At 49.1% G+C, this 16,055-nt stretch overlaps 1 protein-coding gene across 1 annotated transcript in view; it reads right to left on the reverse strand.

Moving 5' to 3' along the window:
• LOC140390255 (netrin-G1-like) overlaps positions 1 to 16,055 on the reverse strand; it is a 94,550-nt gene that overhangs the window by 7,278 nt on the left and 71,217 nt on the right. Inside the window, exons 3-4 of the mRNA XM_072475260.1 lie at positions 4,966 to 5,609; positions 341 to 513 (exon numbers count right to left, since the gene is read on the reverse strand). Coding sequence (XP_072331361.1) covers positions 341 to 513; positions 4,966 to 5,609 — 817 coding nt within the window. The remainder of the gene's footprint in view (positions 1 to 340; positions 514 to 4,965; positions 5,610 to 16,055) is intronic.

Raw genomic sequence — 16,055 nt, forward strand, 5'->3', positions numbered from 1 at the left:
GTGTGTGCAAGATCAGTCATTTCAAGAAGGAATTGGAATTGGAGGAATGCTTGAAAAAGGAGAGATTTTCAGAGTTAGGTTGAACAGGACTGTGTTTGGTCTTGTCTCAAAGGGCCAGCACAGGTAGGACAGCCCGAATGGCAGCCTCTACCTGTGCTGTCCGATTCTGTGTCCAATCTAAGCTGTGAGTCTCTGTTGGTGCATTAACAGAGTCACAAACATGCACTGGGTTGGAGGGCAATTGGTGCGGTGCCGGGGGTTTAACAATTGGACTGAAATCCGGGAGTGAATCTTTCCGCCGGCACTGGACCCCAGGTCGGAGAACCGGCCGGTTACTCACAGACATTGGCCGTCCCTTTGGGGATTGGCAGGTAGGAGCCCGCTCTCCACTGCCGCCCTTGATAGCCTTTCCGACACCTCCCGCAGTCCGGGCCCGTTGTGTTGTGCTCACACACGCAACTCAGTCTGTCCTTCTTCACAATGCAGTTGTTGGCGTGAAGGTTACACTTACACCTGGAAAGGAAAGCACAGAGGGAGACTGGTCAGCTGCCGTTAGAAACCGGGATTCCCCCCTCCAGGAGTCCTCTTCCCCCACCCTGCCTCACCTTTCACCAGCTTCACCCTGGACACAGACACACTTCTCAAAGCAGAGGCGGCAGGACAGTTGCCGGTTGTGTTTCTGCCCACACGCCCTGAGCAGCAAGTTAGGAGAGAGTTCATAATCAACCCAGACCAAAACCACTCAAAGAAAAAGGACTTGCATTTGTATAGCATCTGTTACATCCACAGTGCCTCCCTTCGGCTGGAAAGCTCTCCAGCACCTCCTGACTTTGTGAAAATGTGCTGGAGAAATTACAAAATCACCACATGTTACATTTCTATAGCATCTTTCAATGTAGTTTAAAAATCCCATCCCAAAGTGTTTTGACAAGACTGCGGGAAAGGGGGGCATCGGTTAGCTCGGTTGCCTGGACGGTCGGTTCCATTCCTGTGCCAGCTGAGGTTATACATTAAGATATGGGCTGAGATTATCATAAAGGCCCTGCCTTTTCAGCCTTGCCCTCGCCTGAGGTGTGTTGATCCTCACCTTAAATTACCACCAGTCAGCTATCTCCCAATAAAGCAGACCAGCCTATCCTCTCTGGCGACTTTCACTATAAAATAATACATGACCGTCCGTGTCTTTTGCCATCTGGGCCCTCAGCGCTTTGGAATTGAAACCTTCCCAATCTCTCCCCTGATACTATTTAACCCTCCCTCTAAGTCCAAGCTTCAATTCGCCCATTCTAATATCTCATGTGACTCCGTCACATTCTGTCTGATATCAGCTCATGTGAAGCAAAGGCGCTATATCACTGCAAATTGTCGTCCAGGGGCTGGTTTAGCACACTGGGCTAAATCGCTGGCTTTTAAAACAGACCAAGGCAGGCCAGCAGCACGGTTCAATTCCCGTACCAGCCTCCCCGAACAGGCGCCAGAATGTGGCGTCTAGGGGCTTTTCACAGTAACTTCATTGAAGCCTACTTGTGACAATAAGCGATTTCCATTTCATTTCATTCAGTGAATACAGTTTGGAAAAGACTAAGTTGTCTGTGTGTGTGGTAAAGGTCTGTCGCCCTCTGGAGGGGATGGGATTTGTCTCCCTCTGAGGGGGTGGGGGGCAGGGTCTGTCCCCCTCTGGAGTGGGTGGGGTCCGACCCCCTCTGGAGGGGGCGGGGTCTCTCTCCCTGAGGCAGGGATCTGTCCCACTTTGGAGGGGGTGGGGGTCTGTCCCCCTCTAGAGGATATGGAGATGCCGGCATTGAACTGGGATGGGCACAATAAGAGGTCTTCCAATACCAGGTTAAAGTCCAACAGGTTTATTAGGAGTCACTAGTTTTCGGAGCGCAGCTCACCTGATGAAGGAACTGCGCTCCAAATGCTAGTTACTCCAAAAAAACCTGTTGGACTTTTAACGTGGTGTTGTAAAACTTATTACTTTGCCGCTCTCGAGGGGGCAGGGTCTGTCCCCCTCTGGAGGAGTCAGAGATTTGTCCCCATCTAGCGGGGTTGGGGTCTGTCTCCCTCTGGAGAAGGGGGTGGGGTCTTTCTATCTCTGGAGGAGGAGGTGGGGTCTGTCTCCCTCTGGAGGAGGGGGTGAGGTCTGTCACCTTCTGGAGGAGGGGATGGGTCTGTCTCCATCTGGGGGAGGGGGTGGGGTCCATCTCCCTCTGGAGGAGGGGGGTGGGGTCTGTCTCCCTCTGGAGGAGGGGGTGGGGTCTGTCTCCCTCTGGGGTAGGGCGTGGGGTTTGTCTCCCGCTGGAGGAGGGCGTGGGGTCTGTCACCCTCCAGAGGATTGGGTGGGGTCTGCTTCTGGAGTAGGGGGTCTGTCCCAGGGGAGGAGGAGGGTCTGTCTCCTCGGGGACGAGGGTGACTGTCTATCCCGGGGAGGTTCTCCCTGGAAAGGGATGGTCTCTCTCCATGGGGGAGGGGTCTGTCTCCCGGGAGGTGGGGGGAGGCTGTCTCTGTGGTGGTGTGAGAGCTTGCTCTTGGCGACTTTACTAGCAGCATTGAACAGCTGTTTCCTCACTGCCAAAGAGAAGTTTCAAAATCTGCCGTTTCCACTTTATTCTGATATTCCCAATTCTGGCAGCTTTTTTGTTAAAATTTAGAAAATCCCAGACTGTTCCTGGGAGACAGTTGAACAGCGGTGCAATCAATTTCCAGCTCCTGGTGTCAAATTCATGTCTGAAGAATCTAGTGAGTTTCCCAAAAGCCGGACTGCAGAATAATGAACAACAATGACTCGAGTCCCGGTGAATGGGAACTCGCTGATCCACACTGAGTAGGGGTTGAAAAGGAAGGAAATGTTCAGTCAGAATGCTTCATTCAACCATGGGTGTTTTTGATAAGGGGAAATAAGGAGAATCTGTTCCCCGTGACAGGAGGGTCAGTCACAGGAGGCGGCAGGAGAAAGTCATTTGAAAAAGAACCACAATTATTTTACACAGTGAGTTGCTGTGATCTGGAATTCCCAGCCTGAAAGAGCAGTGGAATCAAGTAGAATAATGATTGGGAGATATTAGAAGGTGATGGGGAATCAGGAAGGGACTGGGTTCTCCCCAGGGGAGAAGGCAGGAGAATGGGGATGAGAAAATATCAGCCATGATTGAATGGCGGAGCAGACTTGATGGACCGAGTGGCTTAATTCTGCTCCTATGTCTTATGGTCTTATGGGTTTAATTGGCCAGCTCTTTCAAAGAGCCAGCACAAAAAACGATAGGCTGAATGGCCTATCTCTGAATCCTGGGGCTGGTTTAGCACAGGGCTAAATCACTGGCTTTGAAAGCAGACCAAGGCAGGCCAGCAGCACAATTCAATATCTGTAGCAGCTTCCCCGAACAGGCGCCGGAGTGCGGTGACTAGGGGCTTTTCACAGTAACATCATTTGAAGCCTATTTGCGACAATAAGCGATTTTCATTTCATTCCTGATGATATTAGAAGAGGGCAGAGTTGAGGTAAAAGGGACAGATTCTGGTCATTTGGTGCTGCTTGAATGGAGGAAGAGGGAGCAGGAAATTGCTCCCTCAGTGTCAACAGGGACTCTGAAAGCTCGCTAATCAACAGGGGCGGGGGAGCTGTCACAATGCCGGTCCGCACTCATGATCACAGGCTTGTCTGTACACACTGTCACACAGCCATTGAAACGGGGCTTCATGGCTGACACAGAGGCAGCAGGTGGTGCTGAGTGGGGAGGGATGGCGTGGCGTTACTGATCTATCACTGTAAATCCCTCACCAGCTACTCAACGCTAACATCAGAGACTCTGTGCAAAACTAGCAAGCAGCTCTCATCCTCTGAGAATGTTAGAGTTGAAATAGTGAGTCCAGATATTAGATCTGAGAGAGTGACTCCATGAGTTAACCCTGATTAGGACAGATAGTGCGACTTGAGATGTAACCCTGATAGATTGATTACAGATGATAGCCCTGAGAGAGTGACTTCATATGGTCGCCTGAATAGACTCCAGATGTTAGCCTCGGTGGATTGAATACAGTTGTTAACTCCAGTCGAGTGGCTGCAGATGTCAACTCTGGTAGAGTGACTCCAGGTTTTCCCGAGTCATTCTCCCAAAGATGTTTCCCAGACGTTAGCACTGACCAGGTGCATCTGATGTTCCCTCTGATGCTGATCCTTCAGATGTTCTCACTGATATTGTTCCCCCAGAACTTTGCCTAATTGCGCTGTCCAGTCGGGGAGAATTTGGTGTTGTGGTAATGTTGCCAGATAAATAATCCAGAGACCACAGAGATAGAGGCTAATGCTCTGCGGACATGAGTTCAAATCCCACCATGGAAGCTGGTGGAATTTAAATTTAATTTATAAAATCTGGAATTGGAAATTAGTCTCAGACATGGCGGCCATGAAAAGATAGCATTGATTGTTGTAAATCTCATTCACTCATGTCCTTTGGGAGGGAAATCTGTCATCCTTACCTGATCTGGCCTATGAGTGACTCCAGACCCACAAGCAACATGGTTTATACTTAGCTGCACTTCTGGAATTAACTAGGAACCTATTCAGTGGAAGAGGAATTAGGTATGGACAACAAATATTGGTCTTGCAGTGATGTTCATTCCCCAACAAAGAAAAAAAAAAGATGTTTTTACTGAGCCAGTGTCCCCCCAGCTGTATTCTCTGATCGTGCTCCACAGATGTTGACCCTCACCCAGTGCCCTGTACATGTTGACCATGTTGGGGCCCCCACAATGGTGCTCCCCAGATGTTTATACTGATCCAGTGCCACCAAGAATTTCACCCATCATGTTGACACTGATCCAGTGCCACACATATTGTTGAACATGTTTGTGCCCCTCCAGACGTTTCCCTGTTGGGGCTCCCCAAATGTTGAGCCTGAGCCTTTGCTCCCCGGATGTGTAGTGTGGCCTCAGTGGCTCTGCGCAGAAGGGTTGGGGAGCTCTCACCTGCCGCGGATGTCCAGGTTGGAGATGGCGTAGAAGTACTTGGACAGGTTGAGTGGGTCAACACTGGTGGGTCCAGTGGCTGGTCGGAGCAGCCTGAGCCGGAGGTCAGTCAGGGTGAAGAAGTCTCTCAGCTCCTTGATAGTGTCCAGCTGGCCATAGAGCGAGGCCATGTCACTGAGACGGGGTCCCCCGAACTGGGACAAGCGCTCCTGGATCTCGAAGCGAACCATTTTGTCGACCTTCCACACGTATCCCCTGGAGTATTGCTCAGTGCAGATGATGTCCAGCACGGAGGCCTGACTCAGATCCTGGGCCCTCCTCGCCTCCATCCCGAAGGAGTTGAGGCAGTCAGCTGCATAGAACTGGTAGGGCTGCCATGTCCGGCCATGGTCCAGTGACTTTTCCAGGACCATCTGCTCCGGCCGGCCCGACTCGAAGGTGATCACGATATCCTCGGTCAGCTCGATGCTCTTGCCCCAGGACAAAGTAATGTTGACCAGGAGGGGCTGTGGGAAATTTCTCCAGGAAACACTTTGCCAAAATGTGTTGGGAATCCGCCCCTCATCGTCCAACATCAGCTCGGGTGGGTGTGCAAGCTCGGGTGTGCGAGCATCACACTCATTGTTGCACATGTACGGGTTCTCCTGGAAATATAGACGGGAATAACACTGGTTAGATACAGTGTAAAGATCCCTCTACACTATCCCCATCAAACACTCCCAGGACAGATACAGCACAGAGTTAAATACAGATTAAAGATCCCTCTACACTGTCCCCATCAAACACTCCCAGGACAGATACAGCACGGGGTTAGGTACAGAGCAAAGATCCCTCTACACTATCCCCATCAAACACTCCCAGGACAGATACAGCACAGAGTTAAATACAGAGTAAAGATCCCTCTACACTGTCTCCATCAACACTCCCAGGACAGGTACAACACAGATTTAAATACAGAGTAAAGCTCCCTCTATACTGTCCCCATCAAACACTCCCAGGTCAGGTACAGTTAGATACAGAGTAAAGCTCCCTCTACATTATCTCCACCAAACACTCCCATGACTGGTATATCTCGGGATTAGACATAAAGTAGAGCTCCCACTACACTGTCTCATCAAACACTCCGAGGGCAGGTACAACATAGGTTAGTAAAAACAGCAAAGCAGCCTCTACACATTCTTGGAAACAATGAATATTTACATACTCATTTTCTCAAGGCGATGTCTTCATAAATCTGCTGGTGCTGCATCACACTGCACTCTGTACTGGACAGCTAGACAGCTGGGTAATTATAACACTCTTGTGTTGAAGAATGATGTTCACTGTCTAACTAAAAATAGCTTCCCATCACTAAAACATTTACAGACATGAGTTACAGAACAGCAACATAGCACAGCACAGGATTTGGAAACAAATGTTTGCAGTATGATGGAAAGAGCAGGGGGCTAATTGGATCAACTTTTTCAAAGAGCTCGGAAAGTTATGATGGGCTGAATGGCCCGATTCTGCATGGTATATTTTTTATGATTCTACAATTGTTACAGCATCAGCTAAAGTCTCTCAACAGCATCAGGGTGGTGTTATTCAGAGGTGAACCTGGAGGCGATGGTTTTCCCATGTAGCTGCTGTCCTTGTCTTTCTGGGTTGTGAAACAAGTGGACCTGGGGTGGTGCTCCCGGGGAAACCTTGGCGAGTTGCTGCAGTGAATCTTATCGATGGTGCACTCTGCAGCCAGGGTGCGCTCGTGGTGTAGGGTGTGTGTTTGGGAGGTGCTGTTGAGAGAGCCTTGGCGAGTTGCTGGAGTAAATCTTGTAGCTGGTGCACTCTGCAGCCAGGGTGCGCTGGTGGTGGAAGGAGTTTGTTTGGGAGGTGCTGTTGAGAGACCCTTGGCGAGTTGCTGCAGTGAATCTTGCAGATGGTGCACTCTGCAGCCAGGGTGCGCTGGTGGGGGAGGAAGTGTGTTTGGGAGTTGCTGTTGAGAGAGCCTTGGCGAGTTGCTGCAGTGAACCCTGATGATATGACACACTGCTTCACTACCTGACATCAGCAAAACAGAAACAGCTCAAACTCTTCAAATGATCACACAGCTCACTCTGTTAGAGCTAAAACTGTATACAGTGTCAGTTTACAGCAAACTATCAAACTAATGGGTGTTAAAGATGGAGAGTGTGGTAATAAACAGAGAATCAAGATAATTAATCTACAATTGTTACAGCATCAGCTAAAGTCACTCGCTGAAGCTGCATGTTGGAATCAAATATTTGTAATTCTGTGTTAATCAAATTCAGTGAATATTAGTAACAGATATTAGTAACAGAATATTAGTAATGCTAAAGCTGTGTAAATGCTGAATAAATAATTGATCAGTACAGATGTTAAATGCTCCTGAATCACTGTCTCCGCGGTGCATCATTAACAGTCTGGGTCCCAGCGCTGCAACTGATGCTTCAATGAAATGATGCTGTTTGAACAGTGATGTCTCTCGAGGGCCAATTGCTGGTGGGATTCTCCTGGAAACTACAGTGGGAGTAAAGTGAGCGACGGAAATAGTCAGGATCCTCCGTTCTTCAAGCTCTCTTTTCTCAATACATAACCAGCGCAAGATTTTTCGTCCCCTGGTCCCCTGCACAAATTAGTACTGTGTCACCTACAGACTGGACAATTCCAAATCTATTTTTTTTTCTTTATTAATTTACAGCATGTGGGCATCGCTGGTTAGGCCAGCATTTATTGCCCATCCCTAGTTGCCCTTCAGAAGGTGGTGTGTTGCCTTCTTGAACCGTTACATTGCTTGAGGTGTAGGTACACCCACTGAGCTGTTAGGGAGAGAGTTGCAGGATGTTGCCCCAGCCACAGTGAAGGAATGGCGATAAATTTCCAAGTCAGGGTGGTGAGTGACTTGGAGGGGAACCTCCAGGTAGTGGGGATGCCAGGGGCGTCATTCTCCGACCCCCCGCCGGGTCGGAGAATGGCCGTTGACCGCCGTGAATCCCGCCCCCGCCGAAGTCTCCGCTCCCGGAGATTGGGCGGGGGCGGGAATCCGGCCGCGCCGGTTGGCGGGACCCCCCGCTGGATTCTCCGGCCCGGATGGGCCGAAGTCCCGCCCAGGAATTGCCTGTCCCGCCGGCGTAAATCAAACCTGGTATTTACCGGCGGGACCAGGCAGCGTGGGCGGGCTCCGGGGTCCTCGGGGGGGCGCGGGGCGATCTGACCTCGGGGGGTGCCCCCACGGTGGCCTGGCCCGCGATCGGGGCCCACCGATCCGCGGGCGGGCCTGTGCCGTGGGGGCGCTCTTTCCCTTCCGCCTCCGCTACGGCCTCCACCATGGCGGAGGCGGAAGTGACTCTCCCCACTGCGCATGCGCGGGAAACTGACAGCGGCCGCTGACGCTCCCGCGCATGCGCTGGGACACTGACAGCGGCCCCCACGGTGGCCTGGCCCGCGATCGGGGCCCACCGATCCGCGGGCGGGCCTGTGCCGTGGGGGCGCTCTTTCCCTTCCGCCTCCGCTACGGCCTCCACCATGGCGGAGGCGGAAGTGACTCTCCCCACTGCGCATGCGCGGGAAACTGACAGCGGCCGCTGACGCTCCCGCGCATGCGCCGCATTTCCGCGCCAGCTGGCGGGGCAACAAACGCCATTTCCGCCAGCTGGCGGGGCGGAAATCCCTCCGGCGTCGGCCTAGCCCCTCAATGTTGGGGCTAGGCCGCCAAAGATGCGGAGACTTCCGCACCTTTTTGCCGGCGCGATGCCCGTCTGATTTGCGCCGGCTTTGGCCCCAGTCGGCGGGCATCCCGCCGTTGGGGGAGAATTTCGCCCCAGGTATCTGCTGCTCTTGTCCTTCTAGATGGTAGCGGTTGTGGCTTGTAAGGTGCTGTCTGAGGAACCTTGGTAAGTTACTGCAGTGCATCTTATAGATGGTATGGATACCTGCCACTGTTCGTCGGTGGTGTAGGATTTGAATGTTTGTGGAAGCGGGAGCAAACAACTGGGCTGCTTTGTCCTGGATGGTGTTGAGCTTTTTGAGTGTGGTTGCAGCTTCACTCATCCAGGCAAGTGGAGAATATTCCATTACACTCCTGACTTGTGCCTTGGTGGACAGGCTTTGGGGCAGTCAGGAGGTAAGTTACTTACCGTAGGATTCCTAGCCTTTGACCTGTCCTGGTAGCTACAGTATTAACGTGGCTAGTCCAGTTCAATTTCTGATCAATGGTAACACCCAGGATGTTGATTGTGGGGGATTCAGCATTGGTAATGCCACTGAATGTCAAGGGGTGGTGGTTAGATCCTCTTTTGTCGGAGACGGTCATTGCCTGGCCCGAATGTAACTTGCTACTCGTCAGCCCAAGCCTGGATTTTGTCCAGGTCTTGCTGCATTTAGGCATGGACTGCTTCATTATCTGAGGAGTCACAAATGGGGCTAAACATTGTGCAATCATCCGCAAACACCCCTTGATGGAAGAGAGATCATTGATAAAGCAGCTAAAGATGGTTGGAGCTATTCATCCTGGAGCTGATATGACTAACCTCCAACCACAACAACTATTTTCCTTTGTGCCAGGTATGACTCCAACCAGCTGAGAGATTTCCCCCTGATTCCCAGTTTAACTAGAGCTCCTTGATGCCAAACCCAGCCAAATGCGGCCTTGATGTCAAGGGTAGTTACTCTCACCTCACCTCTGGCATTCAGTTCTTTTGTCCATGTTTAAACCAAGGCTGTAATGAGGTCAGGAGCTGAGCGATCCTGGCAGAAACCAAACTGAGCGTCCTTGAGCAGGTTATTGCTGAGTAAGTGGGGCCTGGTAGCACTGTTGATGACTCCCAGCAATTTGCGAATGATGGAGTGTAGACGGATAGGGCGGTAATTGGCTGGGTGGGATTTGTCCTGTTTCTTGTGCCAAGGACACACCTAGGCAATTTTATATATTGCCAGGCAGATATTATAGTGTTGCAGCTGTACTGGAACAGCTTGGCTACGGGTGTGGCAAGTTCTGGAGCACAGTCTTCAGTACTTTTGCCGCAATATTGTGAGGGCCCATAGTTGTTGCAGTATCCAGTGCCGTCAGCTATTTCTTGATATCACGTAGAGTGAGTGATATTGGCTGAAGACTGACATCCATGATGCTGGGGACCTCCAGAGGAGAGCGAGAGGGATCATCCACTCGGCACTTCTGGCTGAAGATTATTGCGAATGCTTCAGCCTTGTCCTTGCACAGATGTGCTGGGCTCTTCCATCATTGAGGGTGGGAGTATTTGTGGAGCCTCCTCCAGTGAGTTGTTTAATTGCCCACCACCATTCACGGCTGGATGTGGCAGGACTACAGAGCTTAGATTTGATGTGTTCATTCGCTTAGCTCTGTCTATTACCTGGTGATTATGCTGTTTGGCACAAAAGTAGTCCTCTTTTGTAGCTTCACCCGGTTGACACCTCATTTTTCAGTATACCTGGCATGCTCTCCTGCACTCTTCATTGAACTAGGGTTGATCGTCTGGCTTTGTGGTAATGGTAGAGTGGGGGATATGCCAGGCTATGAGGTTGAATACAATTCTGCTGTTGCTGATGGCCCACAGCACCTCATGGATGCCCAGTCTGGAGTTGCTGGATCTATTCAAAGTCTATCCCATTTAGCACATGGTGGCAGTGCCACACATCATGCCCAATATGCTTCATAGGAGAATAAATCACACAGCGATTGGCACTGACCCACATAAAGATATGCTAAAGCAAGTGAAACTCAGTCAAAGAAAGAGTATCTAAGAAGGAGGCCAAGAGTTCATCACTAAATCACATACCGAGGTGGTGACATGCTATTAAAATGCAACACTTTTCTTGTTATGTCTGCCTGAAGTTTAGCTTTTGTGACTCACATGTGTCGGTTGTTGTAAAAGGAACTTAGTCACAAGACACTTGGTAGTTCTGAAATCTACAAGAGTTACATTCAGTTTACAGCACCCAAACACGCCATTTGGCCCATCTGGTCCATACTGGGGTTGATGCTCCAATTGATCCTCCTCCAAACCCATCCGTCTCATCATATCAGCACGGTAGCATTGTGGATAGCACAATTGCTTCACAGCTCCAGGGTCCCAGGTTCGATTCCGGCTTGGATCACTGTCTGTGCGGAGTCTGCACATCCTCCCCGTGTGTGCGTGGGTTTCCTCCGGGTGCTCCGGTTTCCTCCCACAGTCCAAAGATGTGCAGGTTAGGTGGATTGGCCATGATAAATTGCCCTTAGTGTCCAAAATTGCCCATAGTGTTGGGTGGGGTTGCTGGTTTATGGGGATAGGGTGGAGGTGTGGACCTTAGGTAGGTTGCTCTTTCCAAGAGCCGGTGCAGACTCGATGGGCCGAATGGCCTCCTTCTGCACTGTAAATTCTATGAAATATCAGCAAATCCGTCTGATCCTTTCTCCCTCATGTATTTCTCTAGTTTCTTCTTATTGTTTGTCTCGACCACTCCCTTTCCACATTCCCACCACTCTCAAGGGAATATATATTTTTCCCTCATTCCCTTTTAGGTATTTTTATGACTGTCCCACATAATCCTTGTTTTGAAAACATCTCTTCTCCATCTACCTTGTAAAAAACACTTTATAAGTTTAAATCACCTCATCAGGTTCCCGCACACCTCCCTCTTAGAGGGAATATAGCTCCGGCCTGTCACATTTCCATTGCACTGGGTTCAAGTCAGCGTACAGCAGCCATGTACAGAAATATAGGGAGGGATTGTTAATGGATCAATAGTCTAGGCAATGCAAGTTCAAATGCCACCCTGGGCAGATTTAGAATTTGATTTCAGTTTCAAAACTCTGGGATCAGTAAACATCGGACCGCTGCAGAATCCGAACTGGTTCACTAATTTTCTTTCGGGAAAGAAACCCCTTTTTGACGGTCTTTAGTTTCCCAGGTAACAGGTAGACCCTCCAGTCTAACGTCTCTCTCTCTCTCTGGCCTGACTTTCAAAGATGGGCTGGCAGTCTAATCACACATTATTGACAGGACCCTATGTGGATTAGTCCTGATGGATTGCAACCACCTTTCTTTAGGCACTGAACTTCCAAATTTACTCTGCTTCCCTGGAGTGGGAGTCCATGTGACTCCAGTCCTGCACTAACATCCTCTGAAGTGGCTTAATGAGACCCTCAGTTACATCAAAACCGCCAGCAGCTCACAAATGGGGGCTTTGACAAAGAGTCATCCAGACTCAAAACGGGAGCCTCCTTCTCTATCCGCAGATGTTGTTGAGAACTGCTGAGATTGTTCAGTATTTTCTGTTTTTGTGCTCGTTCAAGAATGAGGCCCGGCTCCACCTTCTCGGGGTAATTAGAAATGGGAATAAATACCAGTGACACCCACATCCCAAGAGTGAATTTAACAAAGGAAATGGAGGTTTTATGTCAACAGCTTGTGTGGGAGCTCGGTGGGATTATAAATGTTGGAATTTAATTATAGAGGATGTCGATTGCCAGAAATCAAAGTCTGTTTAAGTTAATGAAGCTAAGAACTCTGCAGCTGCTATGGTGTCTAAACATTTGAGGAATGAGAAATCAAGAGAGTGGTTTCAGAGAACGGAAAGCAGACAGGAGAAAGAATCTCCAATAAGCCGTGCTGTAAATCCCACGTTATTGACAGGACCTTGTTGTAGATCAGGCCTTATTGACCAGTCACTCTTTCATTAAAACCTGAAATCCCAGCTGGAAACCATCCTTCCCAGTGGCTGACCTCCTTCCAGTGAAAGGTCTCAGATGAAGGGAAATCACATCAAACAGCTCTCACTCCCTCCCCCCAGTGGCCCAGCCTCTCTGAAACTCTGGGCTGTGGACAGGTGCCAGGCAACCCACACACTGTCCATCAACCCTGATTCAAAGGGGCACTTTAACCCCAGGCTCATTTCTGCTCCACCACTGAGTAGATCACGGGGGGAGAGCAGGATAAGACAGGAGCTAACAGCAAGAACTAAACTCCATTGTCAAAAAACATCAAAGTCCAAAATTGGGTCAAAATCCTGTAACTCCCTCCCCTAAAAACACTGTGGGGGTACCTACACCACATGAACTGTAGCAGGTCAAGAGGATGGCTCACCACCACCTTCTTAATGGCAATTAGGGATGGGCAATAACCATTGACCTAAGTCAGCAATGCCCACATAATGTGAAATAATTTGTTGAAACAGTGTTTTTAATGAAAGAACCAAAAGTGTGTGTGAATTGTACGTGTGTGTGCATGTCTATGTGTGTATGTGCATTTTTGTCTGTGTGGCTGTGTGTGTCTATGGATGTAAGAACATTGAAATTAGGAGCAGAAGTACAGATTTCAGCCCATCCAGCCTGCTGCGCCATTCAATCAGGTCATGGCTGATCGCTTCCGGGTCTCAAATCCACCTCCCTACCTGTTCCCCATATCCATTTAACCCATTTTTTAAAAATCAGAAATATATCTCTCTCTTTCTTGAAGTCTTTTAATGACTCAGATTCAACCGCACTATGGGGCAGTGAGTTCCACATATTCACCACACTCTGCAAGAAGTAGTTCCCCCTCATCTCAGTACTAAATTTACTGCCTCTCAACCTATATCTGTGACCTCTCCTCACACTTTAACCCTTTCATCCCCAGAATCAATCTGGCGAATCTCCTCTGAACTGACTCCAATGCCACCAGATTCTTCCTAAAATAAGGAGACCAAAACTGGACACAATACTCCAGATGTTGTCTCACCAACACCCTATACAATTGCAACAACACTTCTCTACTTTTATAATCCAGTCCTTTTACAATAAACACTAACATTCCATTTCCCTTTTTAATTACATATTGTATCTTCATGCCAACTTTCTGCGATTCATGAACAAAGACACCAGATCCCTTTGTCCATATGCATTTTGAATCTGCTTTCCATTTAGATAATACTTTGTCTTTCAATTTTTTAAAAATAGATCACCTCATACTTATGTATATTCAACTCGATCTGCCAAATTTTGGCCCAATCTCCAAGCCTATCTATATCCACCTGTAAAATAGTTATCTGTGTATGTGTGTGTATATATATAGCTTTCCAACCTATTGAATTGTATTGTATTGGATTGGTTTATTGTCATGTGTACTGAGGTACAGTGAAAAGTATTTTTCTGCGAGCAGCTCAACAGATCATTAAGTACATGAAAAAAAAAGGAAAGAAAAGAAAATACATAATAGGGCAACACAAGGTACACAATGTAACGACATAAACACCGGCATCGGGTGAAGCATACAGGGGTGTAGTGTTAATGAGGTCAGTGCAGAAGAGGGTCGTTTAGGAGTCTGGTAACAGCGGTGAACAAGCTGTTTTGAGTCTGTTCATGCGTGTTCTCAGACTTTTGTATCTCCTGCATCATCCACAAATGCTATTTTAGCATCATCCGCAAGTTTTGCTTTGCTTTTTTTTTTATTAAATATTTTATTGAAAATTTTTGGTCAACCAACACAGTACATTGTGCATCCTTTACACAATATTATAACAACACAAATAACAATGACCTATTTTATAAACAAAAAAAAAAAAAAATGAATAAATAATAAATAACAAAAATGAAAACTAGCCCTAATTGGCAACTGCCTTGTCACAAGTAACACTCTCCAAAAATATAATTTAACAGTCCAATATATAATTATCTGTAGCAACGACCTATACACACTATACAGTATATATTAACAACCCTGAGAGTCCTTCTGGTTCCTCCCCCCCCCCCACCCCACCCCCCCCCCCCCCCCCCCGATCCTGGGCTGCTGCTGCTGCCTTCTTTTTCCCATTCCGTCTATCTTTCTGCGAGGTATTCGACGAACGGTTGCCACCGCCTGGTGAACCCTTGAGCCGACCCTCTCAGGACGAACTTAATCCGCTCTAGCTTTATAAACCCCGCCATGTCATTTATCCAGGTCTCCACCCCCGGGGGCTTGGCTTCTTTCCACATTAGCAATATCCTGCGCCGGGCTACTAGGGACGCAAAGGCCAAAATATCGGCCTCTCTCGCCTCCTGCACTCCCGGCTCTTGTGCAACCCCAAATATAGCCAACCCCCAGCTTGGTTCGACCCGGACTCCTACTACTTTTGAAAGCACCTTTGTCACCCCCATCCAAAACCTCTGTAGTGCCGGGCATGACCAAAACATATGGGTATGATTCGCTGGGCTTCTCGAGCACCTCGCACACCTATCCTCCACCCCAAAAAATTTACTGAGCCGTGCTCCAGTCATATGTGCCCTGTGTAATACCTTAAACTGAATCAGGCTTAGCCTGGCACACGAGGACGACGAGTTTACCCTGCTTAGGGCATCTGCCCACAGCCCCTCCTCGATCTCCTCCCCCAGCTCTTCTTCCCATTTCCCTTTTAGTTCATCTACCATAGTCTCCCCTTCGTCGCTCATTTCCCTATATATATCTGACACCTTACCATCCCCCACCCATGTCTTTGAGATCACTCTGTCCTGCACCTCTTGTGTCGGGAGCTGCGGGAATTCCCTCACCTGTTGCCTCGCAAAAGCCCTCAGTTGCATATACCTGAATGCATTCCCTTGGGGCAACCCATATTTCTCGGTCAGCGCTCCCAGACTCGCGAACTTCCCATCCACAAACAGATCTTTCAGTTGCGTTATTCCTGCTCTTTGCCACATTCCATATCCCCCATCCATTCCCCCCGGGGCAAACCTATGGTTGTTTCTTATCGGGGACCCCCCCAAGGCTCCAGTCTTTCCCCTATGCCGTCTCCACTGTCCCCAAATCTTCAGTGTAGCCACCACCACCGGGCTTGTGGTGTAGTTCCTCGGTGAGAACGGCAATGGGGCTGTCACCATAGCCTGTAGGCTAGTCCCCCTACAGGACGCCCTCTCTAATCTCTTCCACGCCGCTCCCTCCTCCTCTCCCATCCACTTACTCACCATTGAAATATTAGCGGCCCAATAATACTCACTTAGGCTCGGTAGTGCCAGCCCCCCCCCCTATCCCTGCTACGCTGTAAAAATCCCTTCCTCACTCTCGGGGTCTTCCCGGCCCACACAAAACCCATGATGCTCTTTTCAATCCTTTTAAAAAAAGCCTTCGTGATCACCACCGGGAGGC

This window comes from Scyliorhinus torazame, chromosome 14 (genome assembly GCF_047496885.1).
Source record: "Scyliorhinus torazame isolate Kashiwa2021f chromosome 14, sScyTor2.1, whole genome shotgun sequence".
In the NCBI taxonomy this organism is placed as follows: Eukaryota; Metazoa; Chordata; class Chondrichthyes; order Carcharhiniformes; family Scyliorhinidae; genus Scyliorhinus; species Scyliorhinus torazame.